The sequence below is a fragment of the Podarcis filfolensis genome, assembly GCF_964270895.1.
Source record: "Podarcis filfolensis genome assembly, contig: HAP1_SCAFFOLD_172, whole genome shotgun sequence".
NCBI classification, from domain to species: domain Eukaryota; kingdom Metazoa; phylum Chordata; class Lepidosauria; order Squamata; family Lacertidae; genus Podarcis; species Podarcis filfolensis.
In genome coordinates this window covers 19384-42277 of record NW_028149410.1, presented here as the reverse complement: position 1 = coordinate 42277, position 22894 = coordinate 19384, and the positions used below count along the sequence as shown (strand labels likewise).

Genomic DNA, 22894 nt, shown 5'->3' with positions numbered 1-22894 from the left:
GCTGTAAAACTGAGGCAACTTACTTTAGCTGTTTAACTGCACTTGGATTGCCCAGATCCATATTCATTGCTGAATTGGCTGTTTTCGTTAGGTCAGTCGCTATTTCCACCAATTATGGCTACCTTTTTGTTTTCTCTACTTTTTTCCTGTATGTTTAGAAAGGTTGAGCCATTATAGGACTCAAATCTTGGAGCGACTGTTATAAACATAAAAGAGTTGTGAATTATAGACATTACTCTTTCACTTGTAATATTATTTCATGTTTCAGTTAAGCACTCACCTTCCCATTATAAAAGGGGCATTCTGGGTGTATTGCAGGATAGGGCAAGAAAGCACTTGTATGTCTTTGAAAACCTAGGACCTTCTGCACACACAGCAGGAGCTGAGCTACTGAGCTAGGGTCCCTTCCAGATAATTAATAAACAATCCAGCACAATTCTGTGTATATCAGCTTAGCTTTAATAACATAATTATTAATGCTTCCTATAACAGATATCTCGTAAGAAACACTGCAACTCTTTTATATGGACTAGTTAGCTTTGTAATGCTTATCAAATCGTTCTGAAAGAGCTCTTAACATATTTCCTGGCCTTTTTTGGTATTTATCACGAAGATTTTCAATTGCAGTCTTTGCCTGTTGAAAGAAGAACAAAGGAATACATTGTGTTATAGGAATATATTGCAAAATAGGTGTTCACAGTTATTAATATCTGTGAGGAAAAAGCTAAAGGGATCAGAAGCAGAGGTAACCCATTTATTCCAGCTATAGAAGCACAATATGTAACTTCTTTCATGCAAATCTCTTTGTATACTGAGATGTGTTGCATGATAGTCCTTGTCTCTCAATCCTCAAAAGTGGCTTCTTCAACATGGAGTGTTGGGCCAGAGCAGCCAGGGTGAAGAACCCCCACTAGGAAACTGCTCATCTGTCAGTGAATCCAGCCCCCTGTCATTATGTTTTTTTTACCAAGAGCACTGTATGAGAATGGCAGAGATACAACCAAACATAAGTGCCTTGGGCTGCTTGGTACGTATTAGTTTTCCTGCATGGTTGTTACCTCCAGCTATGTGAGGAAAACTGCAGAAATGCTATTGAGTTATATTTCACTATGCTCAGTGCTATTTTTCCAGAAAAAGAGGTGCCTGACCTGAACTCACTATGAACACCTCCCTCGTTCTCTTAGAATGGCAATGGTTGCCAGGGCTAGTGACAGAAATCAGTCACCTCCTGGTTCCATGCCTGAAAACAGCACAGCAGGGCATGGGTAAAAATAGCAGAGTAGGATGGAGTCGCATTCACGTGCAGAGTTGCAATAAGTCACACAAACATCAGAAGTTCTTCAGTAATAGTTTCACGGAGGCTTAAGAGCGTACAGTGCTTACTGGGTCCCCCACTGGGGAGGGGGCTTGGAAGAACCCTCTGGGGCAGATTCTGGGGCATATGGTGGGGAGAAGAAGTCCTATTGCATGAGCAGTTCTTTGTGCAGCACTACATAAAATGCATAGGTTTTTCATGGTCTCAACAATTTACGGAGAGGGAAGCTGGCTGATGAACATAATGCACAAAAGTCTATATAATAAACCCTATCTCCCGTCATACAAAAGGAGCAAAGTCAGTAGGCAGAAGACAATTTATACGACTGAAAGAGAGAAACCAACAGGAAAAGAATATTCTACTTTTTTACTTCCAGGTGTAGAGTTAGCTTACTTTTTCAGCCAGCTCTGCAGCTGTTATATTTGGATCATATGGGATGGGTTCTCCAATATATGTCCTCAGTTTCACTGGAAGTCCTCCATATATGGGAAGGTAGAGAAGTTTTGTTTTCTCATATAACCATCTTGTCAACCCTATGTATGAAAGGGAAAAGAGTATGTAAGAAAGCGATCCCATATCAAATTTGAAATTAGTTGGCATTCTGAGTTTTTAGCGATCCCAATCAATCCATCCCAGACATGAGGTTAAATAATTTGAGTGCATATTTTTTAAGAGACAGCACAACTTTTGCAGATAAGTGTACACTGAATAAACTACTAGTAGGTACGAAATATATATATATATTTTAAAAAATCATTGTATATTATTAATCTGTTTATTGCCTGATATCAGATCTCTTGATCAACCAAGGAATATAAGATATTTTTCTCACTTGACTTTCCAATGTTCCTGTATGTTTCACAAACGTTTTGTGTAAACATAGGGATGATGGGCTGAAAGAATAAAAGAAGAAATACAAAATCAAAAGAAAGGTGAAAACTGGAGAATTACTTCATCCCACCTGCCCCACCTTTATTTTGGTTAAGGACTAGGAATAATGCTCCCCATCTGGCATTACAATGACAAGCCAGACGCAATTGACTTTAAATTGCACATGCTGTCCCCCAGATTTTCAAGAACTGAAGAGGAAAAAAGCTATTTTTCTTTTTAAATGTACCGTATTTTTCGACCTATAGAATGCACTTTTCCCCCTCCAAAAATTAAGGGGAAATGTGTGTGCGTCCTATGGGGCGAATGCAGGCTTCAGGAAGCTATCTGCAAGCCTTGCGAGCCCGGTGGGAGTTCTCGCAAGGCTTGCGGGCAGCAGCCTGCAGCCCACAAGCCCAGGGGACAGCAGGGAGGCGCAGCGCTGCCATCCCGCTGTTCCCCGACCTGGTTTGGAGGCTGGCGCTGGGGAGAAGCACGCTTCTCCCCAGCGCCAGCCCCACAAGCTCAGGGGACAGCGGGGAGGCGCAGCACGCCTTCCCGCTGTTCCCCAACCTGGTTTGGAGGCTGCCAGCCCCACAAGCTCGGGCGACAGATATCCGCAAGCCTGGGGAGACCGGCGGGACTTCCCGCCGGGCTCCCTAGGCTTGCGGATAGCAGCCTGTTCTGGAGGCTGGGGTCGGGGGAAGCTTGGGCATCCCCAGCCCCGCGCCTGGGGGGGGAAAATAAATTTTCCCCCTTTATTTCCCCCCCAAAAAACTAGGTAACAGGAGCCTCTGGAACTACAATTGTTGCAAAGTCAAAAGTGAAAGCAATGTCTACAGAAGAATCATTTGCTAAGGTACTGGAGAAGATAAGTGACTCTTTGGAGGAATTAAAAAAGCAAGGCGCAGAGACTAAATTACAAGTTGCTGAAACAAATAAAAAAATTGAAGAAATCTCTGGGAAAATTGACTTAAATACAAAAAGTATAACTGACCTCGGGAACAAAGTGAACTCAAATGCAGAATCAATTGGGAAACTATTGGAAGATTCTTCTACAACACGAAAGATAGCTGAGGAAGCTAAGGAAATTGCAACTGCTGCGGAGGAAAAATTTCCACCAGTGTATAAGAAACTGGATGAGTATGAGTTGGCACTCTCTATGCAGGATATGCAACGCAAGGAGAGGAATTTAAGGATCAGACTTGTGCCGGAAAAGGAAGGAGACAACTTGGTGGACTATTTGACAAAAGAATTTTCTGATTTCTGGAAGCAGGAGTTGGAGAAAGAAGATTTTAAGATAGAAGGTGCATTTAGATTGGGAATAAGACAGAAGAAGAATCGACCCAGAGATTGTCTTATTACTCTAAGATCAAAGGAGGAGCGAGATAAAATACTGAACCTGCATTACCAAACAACCCTTCGAATTGAAGATTCTTACATTGAGATCTTTAAAGACATCCCTAAGAGTATCTTGGACGCAAGAGGACACTATAAGGACTTGGTGATACTGCTGAAAAGGAACTACATACCATTCAGGTGGGAATTTCCCCAAGGCTTGTCTTTTAAATACAAGGGAAAGAAGAGAAGAATAAAGACTGTGAGTGATAAAGACAAGTTCCTGGGAGAACACGAAGAAGACCTACAGAAAGAGACATTTCCAGGACAAGGGCATCCGTCATTGGATACGAACACGGTACCACCGACAGACGAGGAACAAAAACAGGGAGCTGTAGGAGGAAGGAGTAAATAATCCCATCATGGCTTTGCAACTTCTAACTTGGAATTGTAACGGTTTGAACATTCCCAGAAAGAGAAAAAATATATTTCATGCTCTAAAGAAAGACCAATTGGACTTGATTTGTTTACAAGAGACTCATGTGACAAGAGCACATAGAAAATTACTAATAAATAAAAGATTGGGACAGGAATTTATATCCTCAGACAGAGTAAAAAAGAGAGGAGTGGTGATCTATGCAAAAGAAAAGTTGCAACCGAAACAAATTTTTAAAGATGATCAAGGAAGATATTTGGCAATTGAAATCCAATCTCAAGGAGAGAAGTATTTGATAGTGGGAATTTATGCACCAAATGAAGGGAAAGCCGAATTCTTTAAGAAGTTGCATGAAATCTTGATGGACCATATGGATTACAACTTAATTTTGATGGGAGATATGAATGGAGTAGTTTCAACAAATATGGACAAAGCACAAAGACAGGTAATAACAAAAGATGGAAGACTACCAAAGACTTTTTTTGAAATGACTGACAATATGGACTTGATTGATATTTGGAGAACAAAACACCCACTAGAAAGAGAGGGAACCTTCTTTTCTGAAGCCAAAATGACATGGACAAGGATTGACCAAATTTGGGTGACTAGCAGTATGGCGCCGAACATAAAAAAAGTAGAAATCTGCCCAAAAACTTTCTCCGACCACAATGCTGTAAAGATGGTGATGAGGCAAACAACAACTGGTTCCTTCAGATGGAGAATGAATGACACCTTATTCAGAGATGAGGAGATCTGCAAGAAGGCCCAAAAAACTTTGAAGGATTATTTTGAAATTAACTTAAGTTCTAAAGTAGAAAAAAGAATAGTATGGGACGCAAGCAAAGCCGTGATGAGAGGGTTCTTGATTCAGCAAAATACTTTAAAGAAAAGAAAGCAAAATGAGAAGAAGGAGAGAATTTTGGAAAAGATAAAAGAAGGGGAAAAACAATTAAGATCGAAGCCAAAGTCTCAAGAGATTTTAAGAGAAATTAAATTTTATCAAACACAATATATGGAACTGATGAATCAGGAATTAGAGTGGAAAATAAAACAAATGAGACAAAAGACCTTTGAATCTGCTGACAAATGTGGTAAGTTATTGGCTTGGCAAATAAAGAAGAGACAAAAACTCAACACGGTGACAAATATAGAGGTGGAAGGAAAGAATATAAGCAACCCAGTGGAAATTAGGAACTGTTTTCAGAACTACTTTAGACAACTCTACACACAAGGGCCGCAGAATGAAATGGATATACAACAATTCCTCGAGAAAAATGGGCTGAAAAAGGTTTCGCAGGAAAGTAAAACAATTTTGAATCAGGAGATATCAGCACAAGAAATAGAAGATGCCATTCAAGGCATGACGCTGGGCAAATCCCCGGGGCCGGATGGACTGACTTCTAAATATTATAAAGTTTTGAAGGAAGGACTGATACAGCCTTTGAAGGAAGTCTGTAATGAGATTATGGAGGGGAAAAGGGCACCTGATACGTGGAGTGAGGCCTATATCACACTTATACCAAAGACAGAGACTGAAAAGACTCAACTTAAAAACTACCGACCCATCTCGTTATTGAATGTGGATTACAAAATCTTTGCTGATATTTTAGCAAAGAGACTGAAAAGAGTTTTGATGGAGGAGATTCATGGGGACCAAGCGGGCTTTCTCCCAAAAAGGCATTTGTCGAACAATGTAAGGAATATAATTGACATTTTGGAAAAGCTGGAAGTGAATATAAACACTAAGGCGGTTTTGATATTTGTGGATGCCGAGAAAGCCTTTGACAACATTTCTTGGAGTTTTGTGTTGAAGAACCTCCGGGGGATGGGGGTAGGCCAAGGGTTTGAGAATGGTATAGGTGCAATATACTCTGAACAGAAAGTGAAACTTATTGTAAATAATGTGGTTACAGAAGAGTTCAAGATTCAAAAAGGGACACGTCAGGGGTGCCCTATCTCCCCACTACTTTTTATATCGGTCCTGGAGGTTTTGCTTAACATGATTAGGAGGGACCAGTTGGTTAAAGGGATTCAGGTCGGAGCTAAACAATATAAACTGAGAGCATTTGCAGATGATCTAGTACTTACATTGCAAGAGCCAGAAGCTAGCACGAAAAGAGTTTTGGAAATAATTCAAGAGTTTGGTCAAATGGCAGGATTTAAATTGAATAAGTCTAAGACAAAGGTTTTGGAGAAAAATTTGACACAGATAGAAAAAGAAAGGTTTCAGAACGAGACAGGGTTGACTGTGGTTAAAAAAGTGAAATATTTGGGTATAAATATGACAGCTAAAAATGTGAATTTAAAGATAATTATGAAAAAACTTGGAGAGAAGTGAAAAAAGATTTGGAGATTTGGTCTAACTTAAAGCTTTCCTTGTTAGGCCGTATTGCAGTTATAAAAATGAATGTATTGCCAAGAATGTTGTTTTTGTTCCAAGCATTGCAAATAATTGATAAAATGGACTGTTTCAAGAAGTGGCAAAAAGACATATCTAAATTTGTCTGGCAGGGCAAAAAGCCCAGAATTAAATTTAAGATATTAACAGATTCAAAGGAAAGAGGGGGGTTTGCCCTGCCAGACTTTAAATTGTACTATGAAGCGGCAGCTTTCTGCTGGCTGAAAGAATGGCTGCTTCTTGAAAACACAGACATTTTGGATTTGGAAGGTTTTAACAATATTTTTGGGTGGCATGCATATTTGTGGTATGACAAGGTTAAAGCACATAAAAGTTTTAAAAATCACATTGTCAGAAAAGCACTATTAAATGTCTGGGTTAGATATAAAGATCTGCTGGAAAATAAAACTCCAAGGTGGCTGTCGCCAATGGAAGCTAAGGCAGTTAAAAAGTTAAATATGGAGTCCAATTGGCCAAGATACTGGGAAATTTTGGAAAAGGAAGGGGACAAACTGAGATTGCAGAGCTTTGAGAAATTAAAAGGGAAGGTGAGAGATTGGCTGCACTATCATCAAATAAATGAAGCGTTTAAACTGGACAGTAAAATTGGCTTCCAGGTGGAAAAATCAAAATTGGAGACAGAACTGTTAGAACCCAGTACTAAGAATTTGTCCAAAATGTACAATTTGCTGCTGAAATGGAATACACAAGATGAAACGGTTAAATCAGCTATGATTAAGTGGGCTCAGGACATTGGTTATAATATTTTGTTTGCTGATTGGGAAAAGTTGTGGACCACCGGGATGAAATTTACGGCATGTAATGCCTTAAGAGAAAATATTATGAAAATGATATATAGGTGGTACATAACCCCAGTCAAGCTTGCAAAGATTTACCATTTGCCTGACAATAAATGTTGGAAATGTAAAGAAACTGAAGGTACATTTTTTCATCTCTGGTGGACTTGCCCGAAGATTAAGGCATTCTGGGAAATGATCTATAATGAACTTAAAAAGGTATTTAAATATACTTTCCCCAAGAAACCAGAGGCCTTTCTCTTGGGTATTTTCGGCCAAGGGGTGTTAAAGACGGATATAACTTTTTTTATGTATGCTACAACAGCAGCTAGAATACTCATCGCGAAGTACTGGAAGACGCAAGAGCTACCCACACTGGAAGAATGGCAGATGAAGGTGATAGACTACATGGGCTTGGCAGAAATGACGAGCAGAATCCGAAACCAGGGAAGAGAAGCAGTGCAAGAAGAATGGAAAAAATTCAAGGACTATTTAAAGAAATACTGCAAAATTAATGAAAGTTAGAATGATGTTGGACTGGAAAGCAAATGGTTACTATTAGCAATGGTTAAGACAAGGAGAATAAGGAAGATTAGTTTAAATTTAAATTAAAATAAGGGAAGATTTGCTGAGTAATTGATAAGAAATCGGAATACAGAAATGGGAGGCATGAGGAAGTCGGGGAAGAAAGGTATAAGAAATTAGGAAATGAAATGGTACATGTTTTTTTTTGTTTTTTTTTGTCTTTGTATGTTTATGTATGTTATGTCTATTTGGAAAAAAATAAAAATATTATAAAAAAAACAAAAAAAAAACTAGGTGTGTCCTATGGGCCGGTGCGCCCTATGGGGCGAAAAATATGGTAAGTGATTTCAATAGCTTAAAAAAAAAAAGCAGGGGTGGAAAATATTTGGAACTCCAGATATCATTTGACCCCTAAACAGGATATTTGCCGTCCTCAACTACTTAGGATGCTAGATCAAGGATGTCAACACATTAAGTCTTATCTAGGATAATCGTGAAGGCAATGCAAATTGGACAAAGATCACTCACCACTTTTGCCTCCAAAGCTACCCGAGCGAAACCAGTGCTGTTACCCCACATTATGTTGTAGTCAGTACTGAAGTTTGCTTCTCTACCTCCACCAGGGGCAGTGCCCAGTAAATGGCCTTTCTTCAAAATTTCCACACATTCAGCTTTATTGAAATCTTTCAAATTGATGGAATTTAAAAGTATCTTCAGCCCTGAAAAAAGAAGCCCCAAATAGAAAGAAAATGCGTTTTATATAACGCTTATTTAGGAAATATTGTGGATGCTATACAAGTGTCATTATTCCAAAGATATTGCACTGTTACAGATCACAAGCATAGTTCTCTGCCAATCCTTTTCAAGTAGGATTTCGTGGAAGTGCTGAGGTGGCCACCTTTTTAGACATGCGTTCCACAAGGCAAGTCTGTAGTACAACAGAATGACATTCAAGTTTGCATTATGATAAAAATACAGGCCACAGTGCCTTGCGGCATGCATAGAGAGACAGATACACACATGGCACAGATGAGCCCACGCTGGCTGAATCCTGCCTACACCAACATAAGTTCATCTTTTCATGCACAGGTAACTGGGTGGAGATTATATGCTGCATTAATTCACCCAATGAACAAATTCACCCCCCAAACAGAGCACTCTGTGCTACTGGGCATTTTTGGGCTCTGTACTTCCTTCCTTCCTTATTTAAATAACCCTTTAGTGGTGTCATAGTTCCTTGCTGTGGCTACTGTGTGCATGCAGAGGAAGATGATGTGTGGGGAGTGGCAGTGGAGGGCCATGAACACTACAGCAAGGGTGTCACGTGGGTTCGATTGCAGTGTCACATGGGGGCATAAAAGCTTTGTGTGGGAGTGCTTGATTGGCCATGTGTTTGGGTGGGGCCATGCTTTCTGGTATCTTTGTACCTGAAGAAATCATCAAGTTGGGGACCCTGTTTCCTACACCTTGTCCTATTCTGGCATTAAAGTCAGAAGCAATTATATGCAGTTACAGCACAGAAATCAGATGTCACTTTATCCAGTTGGCCCCATTTTTTAGATCCCTGAGGAAGAATGTAGAAAGTAATCTCATAGCTGTTATGAGGCCAGATAAGGTATTCCTGCAACCTGTGATCATGGGCCAAAAGACACAAGCCGACATGCTGTGTTGGAAACATAGGTAAAGGTAAAGGGACCCCTGACCATTAGGTCCAGTCATGGCCAACTCTGAGGTTGCGGCACTCATCTCGCTTTATTGGCTGAGGGAGCTGGCGTACAGCTTCTGGGTCATGTGGCCAGCAGGAATAAGCCGCTTCTGGCGAACCAGAGCAGCGCACGGAAACGCCTTTTACCCTCCCGCCAGAGCGGTACCTATTAATCTACTTGCACTTTGACATGCTTTCGAACTGCTAGGGTGGCAGGAGCTGGGACCGAGCAACTGGAGCTCACCCAGTCACGGGGATTCGAACCGCTGACCTTCTGATCGGCAAGTCCTAGCCTCTGTTGTTTAACCCACAGCGCCACCAGCGTCCTGTTGGAAACATAGCCTGATTCAAATAAGGTGCCTGAAACATTACTGGAAGAAGAGGTTGAGGCTGTAAATGGCCAAAAGCAAGCCTGCAGTTTCCAACTTTCTTTTTTGTGTGAACACTCCATCTCATTCTGGGCTCATCCATTGTTGTAACTCAGATGGGAATCTGTCAGGGCAACTTGTCACTGGGAAATGAAGTGAGGCATGCTTTGAGAGGATTGCCCCAACAGCATAGGTGGGATACAATGAAATATCAACACTTGGTTACGAGTTTTACTTTGGCTTACGTTCCCCATGGTCACATCCATCATCTTGCTGATATTTTATTTGTATGTTGTTTTTCACCTCTTTGCCTGATACATGGTTTTATATTTTATAGGATTGTTTTATGTCACATTTCACATATTTTTTGAGAAAAAGCATGATTTGAATTTAATAATTTACCTGGTAGCCGATATATGCCTCTATGAGTGACTGAAAAGCACTCTCTCTGTGCCTCCTTAAAAAGTTTAGCCACAAGAAAGGAATAGTCAATAGCAGTGACTGAGTGATAATAAACAATAATCCCTGGTCCTTTACGGAGATGTTCCATGCCAATAACTTCATAACCTGGAAATAATACAAACCACAACAAATAAATATTACTTTGTGAAAAATAAATGAAATATTGCAATCTTTTATTGGAAGAAAACAGTGCAGTTCAGAAAACTGAAATTTAAGATCAGGTAAAAACCACTCCTATATGTTTCAGTGTTATGGATGCTAGTTTGTCATCTATACAGATCAAGACTTTCTCTGTTGTGATCCCAGAACAAATGGTATTCTCCTCTGCTGGAATATTCCTTCCTTGCTTACTTTTGGGTGCAGGTGAAAACATTTTTGCCTAGTCTTTGAGTAAGCTAAAACTGTGACCCTCTTTCAATCTCCTTTAAGCATTTATATGTGTTATAATACTCATATCTTCAGACCATTCTCTGAATCACTTTATAAAAAGTGAGAAAACAGTTTCCCAGACAGATGCACCCTTGACCAATGTCATAAGTAGCCACAGGGTTTCATCCTTATGACCCAAACTTGGTTTTAGTAATGTATTTCTGATTTATGCTTCAACATCTAAAGCAACACCACACTCTGGGAAGCGATGAGAACATAAGATGGATCCTGTTGATTAAGCCAAAGCTCTCTGTATTCCATCATCCGGTTTCTCGCAGTGTCCATCCAAATTAGCAGCCATCACCACATCCCACGCTGGCAGATTCCATGGTTTGTGTCCAGAGTTTATGTTTCAGAGTTACCTAGTGGTTTACCATGCTCTGGAAGATGGCACCATCAAAGTCTCACTGCACAATGTTATACTCATTACATTCGCTGCGTAATCACTACACGTTTAAACCCAACCCCCTTCTCTTGCCACAATCCATGAAACTATTTTTAAAGAGCTTTGCTAATTAAAGCTCTGTGAGGTTTAAGCAACATTCTCCAGGTTTCTTTTGGAGAGGAGGCATGCTTTCAATGTGATTAAATGTATGGTGTTTATGCAGCCACCAGCTGACCCTTTCTTCTGTAATATATCTTAATTTCATACCTCATAATATGTTTTGTTTTTCTTTTTGATTGCTTATTACCTAAAAAAAATTCCATGCCTTTCTTTTGATCCATATGGAGCCAAGGCCAGCTTGGAGCTGTGGTGACTCTGAAGTGGGTTTAGAGGTCCACTCCTGATGCACTGTAGCAACTATTGTCCCAATGTCTCAAGTCTGAAAATCTGATGCTCAATCCTATGAAAGTATAGGAGCTGATGACTGAATTATTGGAATGAAAGAAAGCTTACTCACCATACCATATCTTTCCAGCTATATCACAAACTTGAGCAATAATTTTCCTTGGTTTCTCCCAAAATTTGCTAACATCACTTTCTTGCTGGTTATTCATCTTCTTGTAAATATGTAACACAAATGAGACAGCCCAGAGACACAAAACCGTACATATGAATGGTGAATAAATTAAAATCAGAAGCTTAAGTAACCACAAAGGGTGAACCACTGAGGTCCGATATTCTTCCAAATAAGAAAAACTGATCCAGTTTTCCAGAATTTGAGAAAACCAGCTCATGGTTTCCTAATCTGAAGCACCACGTGTATGCCAATGAAAGAAATATATGAAGTGAAAATTTCCTCAGTTGTGATGGTATTTTTTTCAACTGTTTACCTGGAAAACAGAAAATGCAGTACATTAGTTTGAACTGTCATCCCAGAAGCATTCATGATTACATGAAATCTCATGTGATTTAATATTTTCCTAGTTTTCCCCACTGTAACTTGCCAAGTAGACGTATTGTTTTTCCAGCATCCATCATGGGGATGTACAACATTACAAATGTATGACTCCATCATTTATTTGATGTAAAGCAAGCTGGTTTCATTCCACTGCTGAAGTATTAAGGAAAGTGGGAAAGGGTTACTTCTCTTTGAGTCAGCAGAAATGTTTCCCTGCCCCCTAAAAATGCAGCTGCATGCATCTTGTGACTATCTTGTTTGTGTTACTGGGCAAACTAACACATAGCTCAGGATACATGGAGAACTGGAGACATGGAGACTGTTGGAATAATCCGGTTAAAAAGTGAAGGAATTTGTGAAGAACTTGTCTGAAAGAATTTGGACACATTGCAAGACTTTTGACTGAGAGAACTCTGGCAGTTGCAGGTCTTCGTTAACAACTGGACTTTGTTCTTACTGTGTCAACTTTGCCTCATCAAGGACTTTATAAGTCAAAATGCTCTCTGGGCTCAGAGAGTGGTGACTTCTTGTAGCAACTGTAGAGTTTGTTTTTTCTGTGTCTTTCTGCCCCCAAAGCAAAAACTAACTTTGCTACACAGTTGTTCCCTATACTGGGCCTAACCACTCGACTTAAATTGTGTGGTGCAGACGCAGCACCGAACAAGATTGAGGGTGAAGAGAAAAGTGAGCTGAAGGGTAGCAACATTTGGGGATACACTGCAAAATGTCTCTTTCTGGGGATGTGAGGTGGGATAGCAGCTCTGCCGCCATATAAGAACAGATTCTGATGGCCAAACCCTGTTATCACTGCCTCTAGAACTTCTTTCTGTTGAATGGTTTCTTTAAATGTAAAGGTTCATCATTGTTCCACCCGATGTGTATGTCTTTAAGGCGCCAGAGCAAGGGCCAGAGCAAACTAACGAGACCCAGCTTTACAGCTGTGAAACATAGCAGGTGCTGCTGAGTTGTATTGATTAAGCTGTGTCAGCAATTGGGTGCAGTATATAAGGAGCAGCACCTAGCTCTCCCATTACCCTGGGGGATGGGTTGGTGGTTGGGTCATGGTTGTTGATGTATTTAGTGTAAATGGAGTTTTTGTTTTTCTTATTAAAACCTTGTTTAAGTTATTTTTGAGTCCCTTTTTAATGTATGGTCTCCCCAGCAAGCTCTCTGCAGCGCTACCATACTGCAAATACTCAACACTTTCCAGTTGGGTTATTGGAGATCATGCCACAGTACTCAGCCATCACTTTTTTGTCTTCAACTTACTAAGTCATCTTAACATCCATTAGCTTTACATAGTCAAATTGTATATTTTTGATTCTACTCGATCTTCACGACATTTTTCAACTTAATGGTATGAGAAAATAGACAATATTGATGGGGGGGTTGTGCCTATAGTAGCTGTGTGATAGGATAAATTAATACCCGAAAAAGCCATAAGTGCTCCAGTTCCTCACCCCCAAGAGCCATGAAAAACTAAATTTCACTGCTGTGGTTTGTCTCAGATCAGTTGTACCTTGGTTTTCAAATAGCTTGGTTCTCAAACGTTCTGGGAAGCTGAACATCCATCAGGGCTTCCACAGCTTTTGATTGGCTGCAGGAGCTTTCTGCAGCCAATCAGAAGCCTTGCTTTGGTTTTCAAAGTCGAAGACTGTTTTGGAAGTCGAACAGACATGGTATGACTGTAAACCTTACTGCTTCACCTGAGATTTCGGTGGCTCATATTTTACCAGATCCTTTCAGACTTCCTTTTTCCTGCCGAGGGAAATGGCTGCCTTCCATGAGATCGGACCCCCAGTAGTGCCAGAAATTCAGGACTAATATGGGAGTAATTAGTCCTGCCGACCTCTCCAGGGTAGGAGAGGGCTGTCTCACCCAGAGAGTCCGTGATCTGGCCCCCACAACAAGATGCCAAACCTTGGCACTTTGGGTGCCAAGCCTGGCACGGAAACTGGGCACTCTCCAGAGTCATTCTCTCAAGCAGGGACACCTGCTTCTTAAAAATTAATAAGATTTGGCTGAAAACAGGCGTATTCTGGACTGATGGAGGTAAGGGAAACAATCTGCAGAACTGCACAGTTGCTGGTATGTAAGTTTGGACTTCAAAGAGATTCTCATCATGGTGCTTGGATTTACAGAGGTGATCAGTACGTTCTCTCTTTTATATCTACATTTGCTTTTATATGCTGAGCCTCATTAAAAAAGACCTAAAAAAAATTAAACGGAGTACAGATGGACTTCTATTTGCAATTGATTAGTCAGCTGCACAGTTTTAATTGGACTTGACAAAGATAAATGAGCAGAACAAGTTGGTGCTTTATAGCTGTGACACAGGATGGAAAAAGCGAATTCCTCCCTTTTTTGTGGGAGTGGGAAACATCTTTTGGCTGATTCTACAATGATCTGAGACAATAATTTGGGAAATATCCCACAACATACAGTGCACCTGTTTGCAGGTTTTTCTTCTTTATGGGTGGGAGATGTTGTGACGTGGGGTTTGTGATTTCAGCTCTCTTGACATAATACGCTGGAGACAGTTCTGTAGTTGGTCTTTAAGGTGCTACTGGAAAGAAAAAAAATTTTTTTGTTTTTATTAAAGCAAACAAGACTAAGACTGAGGAGGGGAGAGCTACATTTATAGGGACAGGGAACTAGCTAGGAAGGATACATTTTGGAGGGAACAATATCAGGCAATCACAGTCCTGCCTTTTGGAGGAAACCAATAAGACAGAGGATCCAAATACAGCAGCTTAAATGAACCAATAGTAGCTGTACCCTCTGGAACCAAAAGGCAGTTACTTTACCCTAATGCAAATACAGACAACAATAATACAGATATAAAATCCTTTGACTCAATACACAACACCCCTCCCCCCCTAGTGAGCACTGCAGACGTAATCTCTCAGGTACTGTGGGGGCCTACAACTTCTACTTTATCTCCTGACAACAGGTGTTGCCGGTTCTGGATTGGATGTTACCTGTGGTAGGGGGGGTGCTATAGGGGTTTCGTCAGGAACAGATGGAGTCCCAGACATCGCAGGGTCCCCTACCTGTACCTCGTCCTCCTGAGGACTAGCAGACCCTGGTTCATTTGCTGAAGCCCCTGGTGACTGCACCTCTGGGCCATTTTCACTCTGGTCTTGCAGCTCTGCGTCGTTAGCCAGGGATGAATTATCTGACCCCTCCCTACTGAGCGCCCGGCGCCTCAGCTGATCTATATGTCTCTTCCAAACTTGCCCATTTTCCAAGGTCACATAGTAGGACACTGGTCCACTAGTCCGGGTGACCACACCAGCCACCCACCGCGGACCTCGTGAATAGTTCCTCACCCAGACCAGATCTTCAGGGGCGAGATACCTTGTTATGTCAGCCTCAGCCTGGGGGGTTTCTCTTGAATTACGGTTTGGCATTTTATCGGGGTGGACATAATCCAGCACCGTTACCAGTCTTCTACCCAAGAGCAGCTCAGCTGGCGACTTGCCCGTCGCAGTACACGGCGTCGCATGCTGCAAAAATAACATTCGCGCGATGCGAGCTGACCAGTTACCCTCCATTAAGCGCGCAATGGATTCTTTGGCTGTTCTTACCATGCGCTCAGCCTGCCCATTGGAGGATGGGTGAAAGGGCGCGGATGTGACCCCTCTTATGAAGTTATCAGCCAAGAATGCCCTGAATTCTTGGGATACAAAAGCTGCCCCATTATCTGATACAATGGTCTCAGGTAACCCATGGGTTGCAAACAGCTGCCTCAACACCTTGATTACGGCAGCTGATGCCATGCTAGGGACCATCGCCACTTCTAACCATATGGAATATGCATCGACGATAACCAAAAAGACCTTCCCCTGGAATGGCCCAGCAAAATCTAAGTGCAGCCGGCTCCAGGGAGATCTGGACTGCTCCCACCAGTGAACTGGTGCTCTGGCCACTTCTGGCCGCACCTCTTGGCATGCCTTGCATGTTCGTACCCATTGTTCTATGTTCTGGTCCATTCCAGGCCACCACACATAACATCGGGCTAGCGACTTCATCCTGACCATTCCCGGGTGTCCCATGTGAAGCGTCTCAAGAACCCTGTTTCTCAGTGGTGCTGGGATGATCACCCTATCTCCCCACAGGAGACAACCCTTATGCATGGACAACTCGTGCTGCCTTGTCGCATAAGGCCTGAATTTGTCTTCATGCGGACCACCTGGCCACCCCCTCCCCACCCAAGTGAGCACACGGGAGAGAACAGCATCTTTCCTCGTTTTCTCAGCTATATCAGTAGCCGTTACAGGAGCCCCCGGAAGTGTTTCCAGCATCATTATGTGCTCCGCTGGAGCAGGATCCACATTGCTCCCGCCAGGAAGAGGCAATCGACTCAGCGCATCAGCGTGGCACAACCGTTTCCCCGGCACATGGGTCAAGGTGTACTGGAACCCGTTTAGGAATATAGACCAACGCAACATTCTGGGGGAGAGAATTTGTGGCGTTTGTTTGTTCGGGTTGAACAACCCTAACAGTGGTTTGTGGTCTGTTTCAATGGAGAAATGGCGACCATACACATAATCATGGAACTTTTTGATTCCTGCCACAATTGCAAGCGCCTCTTTGTCAATTTGAGCATAGTTGCGCTCCGTGGGCGACAACGTACGGGAATAGAAAGAGATGGGCTTTTCCGACCCATCCGGTTCCCTATGACTCAGCACCGCCCCCAGGCCGTATTGAGAGGCATCACATGCCAGGACCAGCGGCTTCGACTCATCGTAATGAGCAAGGACGCTCCTGCTACTCAGCATTCCTCGCAAGGTGTCAAAAGCCTTCTGCTGCCCCTGCCCCCATCGCCACACATTCTTTTTCTGCAACAGTCGATGTAATGGTTCAGCTACCGAAGCTTTGTGGGGTAAGAACGAATGATAAAAGTTAATAAGTCCCAGGAATGACTGCAACTGCGTCTTGTTCTGTGGTCGTGGTGCCTCGATGATGGCCTTAATCTTAGCATCTGTGGGGTGGATGCCTGATGCATCAATTTTAAACCCCAAGAAATCCACGGTTGGCACCCCAAAACTGCATTTTTCCTTTTTCAGTTGCAACCCCACCTCCTTGAACTTGAGCAACACTGCACGGACACGCGCAACCAGTTCCTGTGGGTCTTTTCCAGCAATCAAAACGTCATCAAAAAATGGCAAGACCCCCGGCAGACCTCTTAACAGGCGTTCCATGAGCCCTTGAAAAATCCCTGGGGCCACACAAACTCCAAATTGTAATCTGTTAACTCTGAACGCCCCTTTATGTGTGACAATAGTCTGTGCTTCCGCTGATTGTGGGGTTACTGGCAGCTGTTGGTAAGCTTGTGCCAGGTCAATTTTGGCGAACACCTTGCCCCCAGCCAGTTTAGCCAACAGATGTGATACGACTGGAATGGGGTATGAGTTTCCCCTGAGTGCCTTATTGATAGTACATTTGTAATCTGCACAGATCCTGACTTCCCCATTTGCTTTAAGGGGCGTGACAATTGGAGTCTCCCACTTAGCAGAGTCCACGGGTGAGAGAACTCCCTGCTTGACCAATTTATCCAGCTCTGCTTCGATCTTGGGTTGCAGTGCAAATGGCACTCGCCTTGGTTTGAGTCGGATTGGGGCCACCCCAGGGTCCAATTCGAAGTCAACTGGGGGCCCTTTATAACAACCCAGTTTTCCATTAAAGAGACCGGCAAATTCTTTGCATAATGCCTCGCTCATCTCAGGGCAGGTTTGGATTGAATTAAGCCCTGATATACTCAGTCCCAGGGCGGGGAACCAGTCAGTGCCCAGGAGACTGGGGCGACTGCCCTTCGCAATCACCAGTTTGAGTACCGCCTGTTTGTCCCGGAACTGTACTCTCACGGCACACATTCCCATGACATGGATGCGGCCCGCTGAGTATGACTGCAAGGTTGCCGGGAAGGGCTCCAGAGGGGGCAACTTACCCCTGGGAAAGAATGTCCTCGCGGTCTGGTCCGACACGATAGTGAATCCAGATCCGGAGTCCACCTCCATGTCGCACAGCTGACCCTCAATCTTCACCTTGACGTGTGCCTTGCCTTGCGCTGGAAACTGCACGACCCTCCCGTTGATCTCCGTTACGTAGTGGCAGTCCTTTAGAACATGGTTTGCCGTGGACGGTCTGCGATGCTCCAGTCTAGTTGCTCCTGTCGCTCCCAGCGCCGCCGATCTACAGACCCTGGCGATGTGACCTGTCTTCCCGCATGTCCGGCACATAGCATCCCGGAAAGGACAACTCTTCCGCTCATGGTTTCCGCCACAACCAGGGCACCTGCCTCGGTGATCTTTGTGCACTGTGCAGGCCTGACGCACTGACTCAACCCCACGGACTGGGCTTTGGCTCGGAGTAGCCTCTAGCTCGTCCATGGCATGCGCAACTTCTATCTTAGGGGCCTTGCGACTGGCATCAAGCTCCTCTCTTTCATAATTCTCCGTGGCAGCGGCCTCCTTCAAGGCTGAAGCAAGGGTAACCTCTTCTTTAGCCACGATGCGTCTTCTGGCTTTCTTGATGCTCAGACCACCGATAAACCGATCCAGGAGAGTCTCTTCCAGACATTGGAAGTCGCAGTGCTGAGCGAGCTTCCGCAGTTCAGCTAGGAATGCAGATACAGACTCCCCAGCACGCTGCTGCCTCTTATGAAACTCCAACCGCCGGGCCATCTTGGTCTCAGTAGGCGCCAAATGGCTTGTCAGGCAGGCAAGAATATCTTTGAGAGGTGTCTCACTTAGCTTCGCTGGAGCAAGCAATGCCTTGGCCAGCTTGAAGGTCTCAGGCCCACAGTAGCTCAGGAATGTGGCCCTTCTTTTGCTGGCATCGGTGATCCCTTGAGCCACTGCGAAGAACTCAAAGCGTTCGACGTAGTCTTCCCACGTGTGGGGCTCTGATGGCTGGAAGGGCTCCAATACCCTTGGACTCTCCATTGTCCTGTGGGCAGGGTCGTCTTCTCAGCCGGCCAGTGAGTCTTGTTCTTAGCTACAATCCGGACTCTGAGGCAGGGCTGCGTTTAACCGCTCCTCAGCATTCCGGATCCCACCTTCGTCGCCAGTTGTTGTGACGTGGGGTTTGTGATTTCAGCTCTCTTGACATAATACGCTGGAGACAGTTCTGTAGTAACACTTCTTTATTAAAGCAAACAAGACTAAGACTGAGGAGGGGAGAGCTACATTTATAGGGACAGGGAACTAGCTAGGAAGGATACATTTTGGAGGGAACAATATCAGGCAATCACAGTCCTGCCTTTTGGAGGAAACCAATAAGACAGAGGATCCAAATACAGCAGCTTAAATGAACCAATAGTAGCTGTACCCTCTGGAACCAAAAGGCAGTTACTTTACCCTAATGCAAATACAGACAACAATAATACAGATATAAAATCCTTTGACTCAATACACAACAGGAGAGAAAGCGAAACGAGTGTCTAGCAACTCCCCTCCCTAGAGGGGAGACTTGTGTGGTCCCTGGAAAAGCTGATCAATTGCCAAATGATTTATATCTGTGGAATATATTCCATTTTAATTGCTACATATATTTGCGAACAGTATGCTTAACAACTCAACAACTTGGGAATTTACTGAATCATAAAACTTCAAATGGCAGGCTTGGACAAGAGCCTGGACTGGAAGATAAGAGTGAGCCAGGGAAAGCTTCCTTGGCAAACAGACAAAGGAAATACACACACACACACGCACGCGCACACGCGCGCACACACACACACACACACACAGTATATATACAAATTAAACTACGCCTGACAGATGAAAGGATATATGATTGTTTAACATGATTGAGAATTGATTAGCCAGTGACTGAGGACTTTGAGAGTTTAAGATCAGAATGTGGAAAATATGAGAACAAGAAGAAGAGGGCAGAAATATCATTATGTGAGATGAGTTCTTCAGAGGTCCAGAATATGGGAAGTCCATATGAAATTTTCACTCTATAGGATGCACCAGACCATAGGACGCACCTTGTTTTAGAGGGGGAGAACACGGGGAAAAAATTCTCCCCCTCTCTGCTCAGCGCCCCTTCAGCGAAGCGGCAGGAGAAACGGATCCCCTTCCATTTCTCCTCCCGCTTGACTGAAGGGGCGCTGCACAGCTCTCCCTCTCTGCTGAAGCCGGGAGAGCAAGACTCTCCCGGCTTCAGTGAAAGGAATCAGAAGCCTACGGAGTGCAACGCGAACTCATGCTGCGCTCTGAAGGCTTCTGGCGGCTATCCCTGAAGCCTGGAGAGTGAGAGGGGTCGCAGGCTTCAGGTTCCTTTTGCTGAAGTCTGGAGAACAAGAATCTCCTTGCTTCAGCGAAAGGAACCTGAAGCCTCCGGAGCACAGCGGGAACTCGTGCTGCGCTCCGAAGGCTTCAGGCGGCTATCCCTGAAGCCTGGAGAGCGAGAGGGGTCGGTGCGCACCGACCCTCTCACTCTCCAGGCTTCAGCGAAAGCAATGCCTCAAAAGCGCGGAGGGAGCGCTCCCTCTGTGCTTCGGAGGCTTCGCGTTGCTATCGCTGTAGCCAAGGAGCCTGCATTCGTTCCATAGGACGCACACACATTTCCCCTTAATTTTTGGAGGGGAAGAAGTGCGTCCTATAGAGCAAAAAATACGGTAATAATAAATAATTCAGATTGTAGTTTAGTTTTTTGTTTTGTTTTGTTTTTGAATTGGATTATGATTTGCTTTGATTTGTTATTAATTGGATGCTCTTAATGGAAAATTTATATAATAATAATAATAATAATAATAATAATAATAATAATAATAATATATTAAAAGCTCTTTCCCACCCACCCTTGCTAGGAATGGGGAATCCCTCATCACTGGTATTTGAGGAATGATGAATTCCAGAGGGGCACTGTTTTAGCTAAAACAACATGTTTTTATCTCGCATATATCTGAGTCTGCATGCAATGCTTTCCCCCTGTTGGCTTGGACAGTAGTGTACACTTGACATTAGCTACCATCCATATCTATCCCAGCTTCAAATCAACCCTGACTAAAAGAAATGAACATCCTAGCTGTGTTTTAAGTTGATAGTGTGGAAACAGGCTAAGATGTTCATACAACTAGTTTTTACACTCACACAAACACACACACACACACACACACACACACACACACACAGAGAGAGCATCTCTCTCTCTCTCTCTCTCTCTCTCTCTCTCTCTCTCTCTCTCTCATGACTCCTGCACAGGAAGTAACAAATAATACAACTACTAGGACATCTTAAAAAGCAGAGACATCACCTTGCCAACAAAGGTCCATATAGTTAAAGCTATGGTTTTCCCAGTAGCGATGTATGGAAGTGAGAGCTGGACCATAAAGAAGGCTGATCGCCGAAGAATTGATGCTTTTGAATTATGGTGCTGGAGGAGACTCTTGAGAGTCCCATGGACTGCAAGAAAATCAAACCAATCCATTCTGAAGGAAATCAGCCCTGAGTGCTCACTGGAAGGACAGACTGTGAAGCTGAGGCTCCAATACTTTGGCCACCTCATGAGAAGAGAAGACTCCCTGGAAAAGGGAGGGGAAGATAGAGCGCACAAGGAGAAGGGGACAACAGAGGATGAGATGGTTGGACAGTGTTCTCGAAGCTACCAGCATGAATTTGAACAAACTGCGGGAGGCAATGGAAGACAGGAGTGTCTGGCGTGCTCTGGTCAATGGGGTCACGAAGAGTCTGACATGACTAAACGACTAAACAACAACAACAACAGGACATTTGCAAACGAAGCAGGGTCTACTCTGGTTTCAAACTGAATGAGAGACTTTGATGAGATTCCTGCATTGAAGAGGGTTGACTAGATGACCCTTGGGATCCCTTCCAGTTCTACACTTTATGATTCTATGAACAATTTTTTTTACTTACATTCCTGGTAAGTCTAAATCACCTTTGCTTCAGTCACCTCTCTGTGGATGCAGCAGAAGTCCTGTCTGGTGCACTTTTTTGTAGGCTAATTTCCACCCCTATGGAGAAAGATCCCTTTCTGTGGTGCTTTAAAGAGACTGTGATGAGTGTGCCATTTGTATGAAGAAACCAAGCATTGTGAAAAAGACTGCTAAGAGGTTGTGCCCTTTGGTAATTAAAGATTATTGTAATTAAAGTCACACCTACAATAGCAGCCATGTCACATAACAACATACTGGGTCACAGAACACCAGCTATTGACTAAGGGGTAAAGGTAGGTATTGTGACAAGTGTGTTACCTCCATTTGCTGGTGGCTTCTCCCACTATCAGATGTGTATGAGATAGGAACATGATTGTCAGGGACTCAGGAGCAGGAGCACTGGGGAGAGAGGAAATGGAGAGCGAAGGGGAAGAATCCGAGGGCAGCGTAGGGGAGTATGACAGTGGCCCGAGAGATTCCATGAGCTTCTCCAGCGAATCAGAAGATTCCCAGAAGGGGGCGCCTATGGTCAGGGCAAGGGGGGTCCCAGGGGGGACGCACCAGAAACAAGGAGACAGAGGGGAACCCCAAAGCAGCAGTGGGGGATTGGGACCAGTTTCCCCACCAGAGCGTAGTGGGGGGGAAGAGTTACATGTGTCAGGGCCAGCGTCTCCTCCAGCGGGGAGAGAGAGTGAGTCAGGGCTGACCACGCCTCCAACGGAGGGGAGGTCAGTTGCAGCTAGCCCCCCCCCCCAGAGGGGGAAGCAGTGACAGCAGCAGCAGTGAAACGGTCAGGAGGAAAGTTACCGGCTGGGCGCGCGTGCCAAGTTCAAATGTACAGGCGCGGGGAACAGCAGGAGACCCGGATGGGGAACCAGCTCCTAAAGCCCGCCGGAGGGAGGGGGAAGGCTCAGGGGACTCAGCGTCAGAAGAGGCTAGAAAGGGCGAGACCCCAACGGCCAGGCGTAATCAGAGGCGGAAGGAACTGAGGAAGAGGTGGA

At 43.9% G+C, this 22894-nt stretch overlaps 1 protein-coding gene across 1 annotated transcript; it reads right to left on the bottom strand.

Moving 5' to 3' along the window:
* Window positions 1–436: 436 nt before the first annotated feature.
* LOC310755098 (DGAT1/2-independent enzyme synthesizing storage lipids-like) lies at window positions 437–22055 on the bottom strand. Its single transcript, XM_083631783.1, has 7 exons — window positions 21874–22055; window positions 11543–11915; window positions 10152–10316; window positions 8205–8395; window positions 2148–2208; window positions 1709–1848; window positions 437–634 (listed from the first exon to the last, which is right to left on the bottom strand). The coding sequence occupies exons 2-7, from the start codon at window positions 11817–11819 to the stop codon at window positions 530–532; spliced, it is 939 nt and encodes a 312-aa protein (XP_083487909.1). The 5' UTR covers window positions 11820–11915; window positions 21874–22055; the 3' UTR covers window positions 437–529.
* Between the last annotated feature and the right edge of the window lie 839 nt (window positions 22056–22894).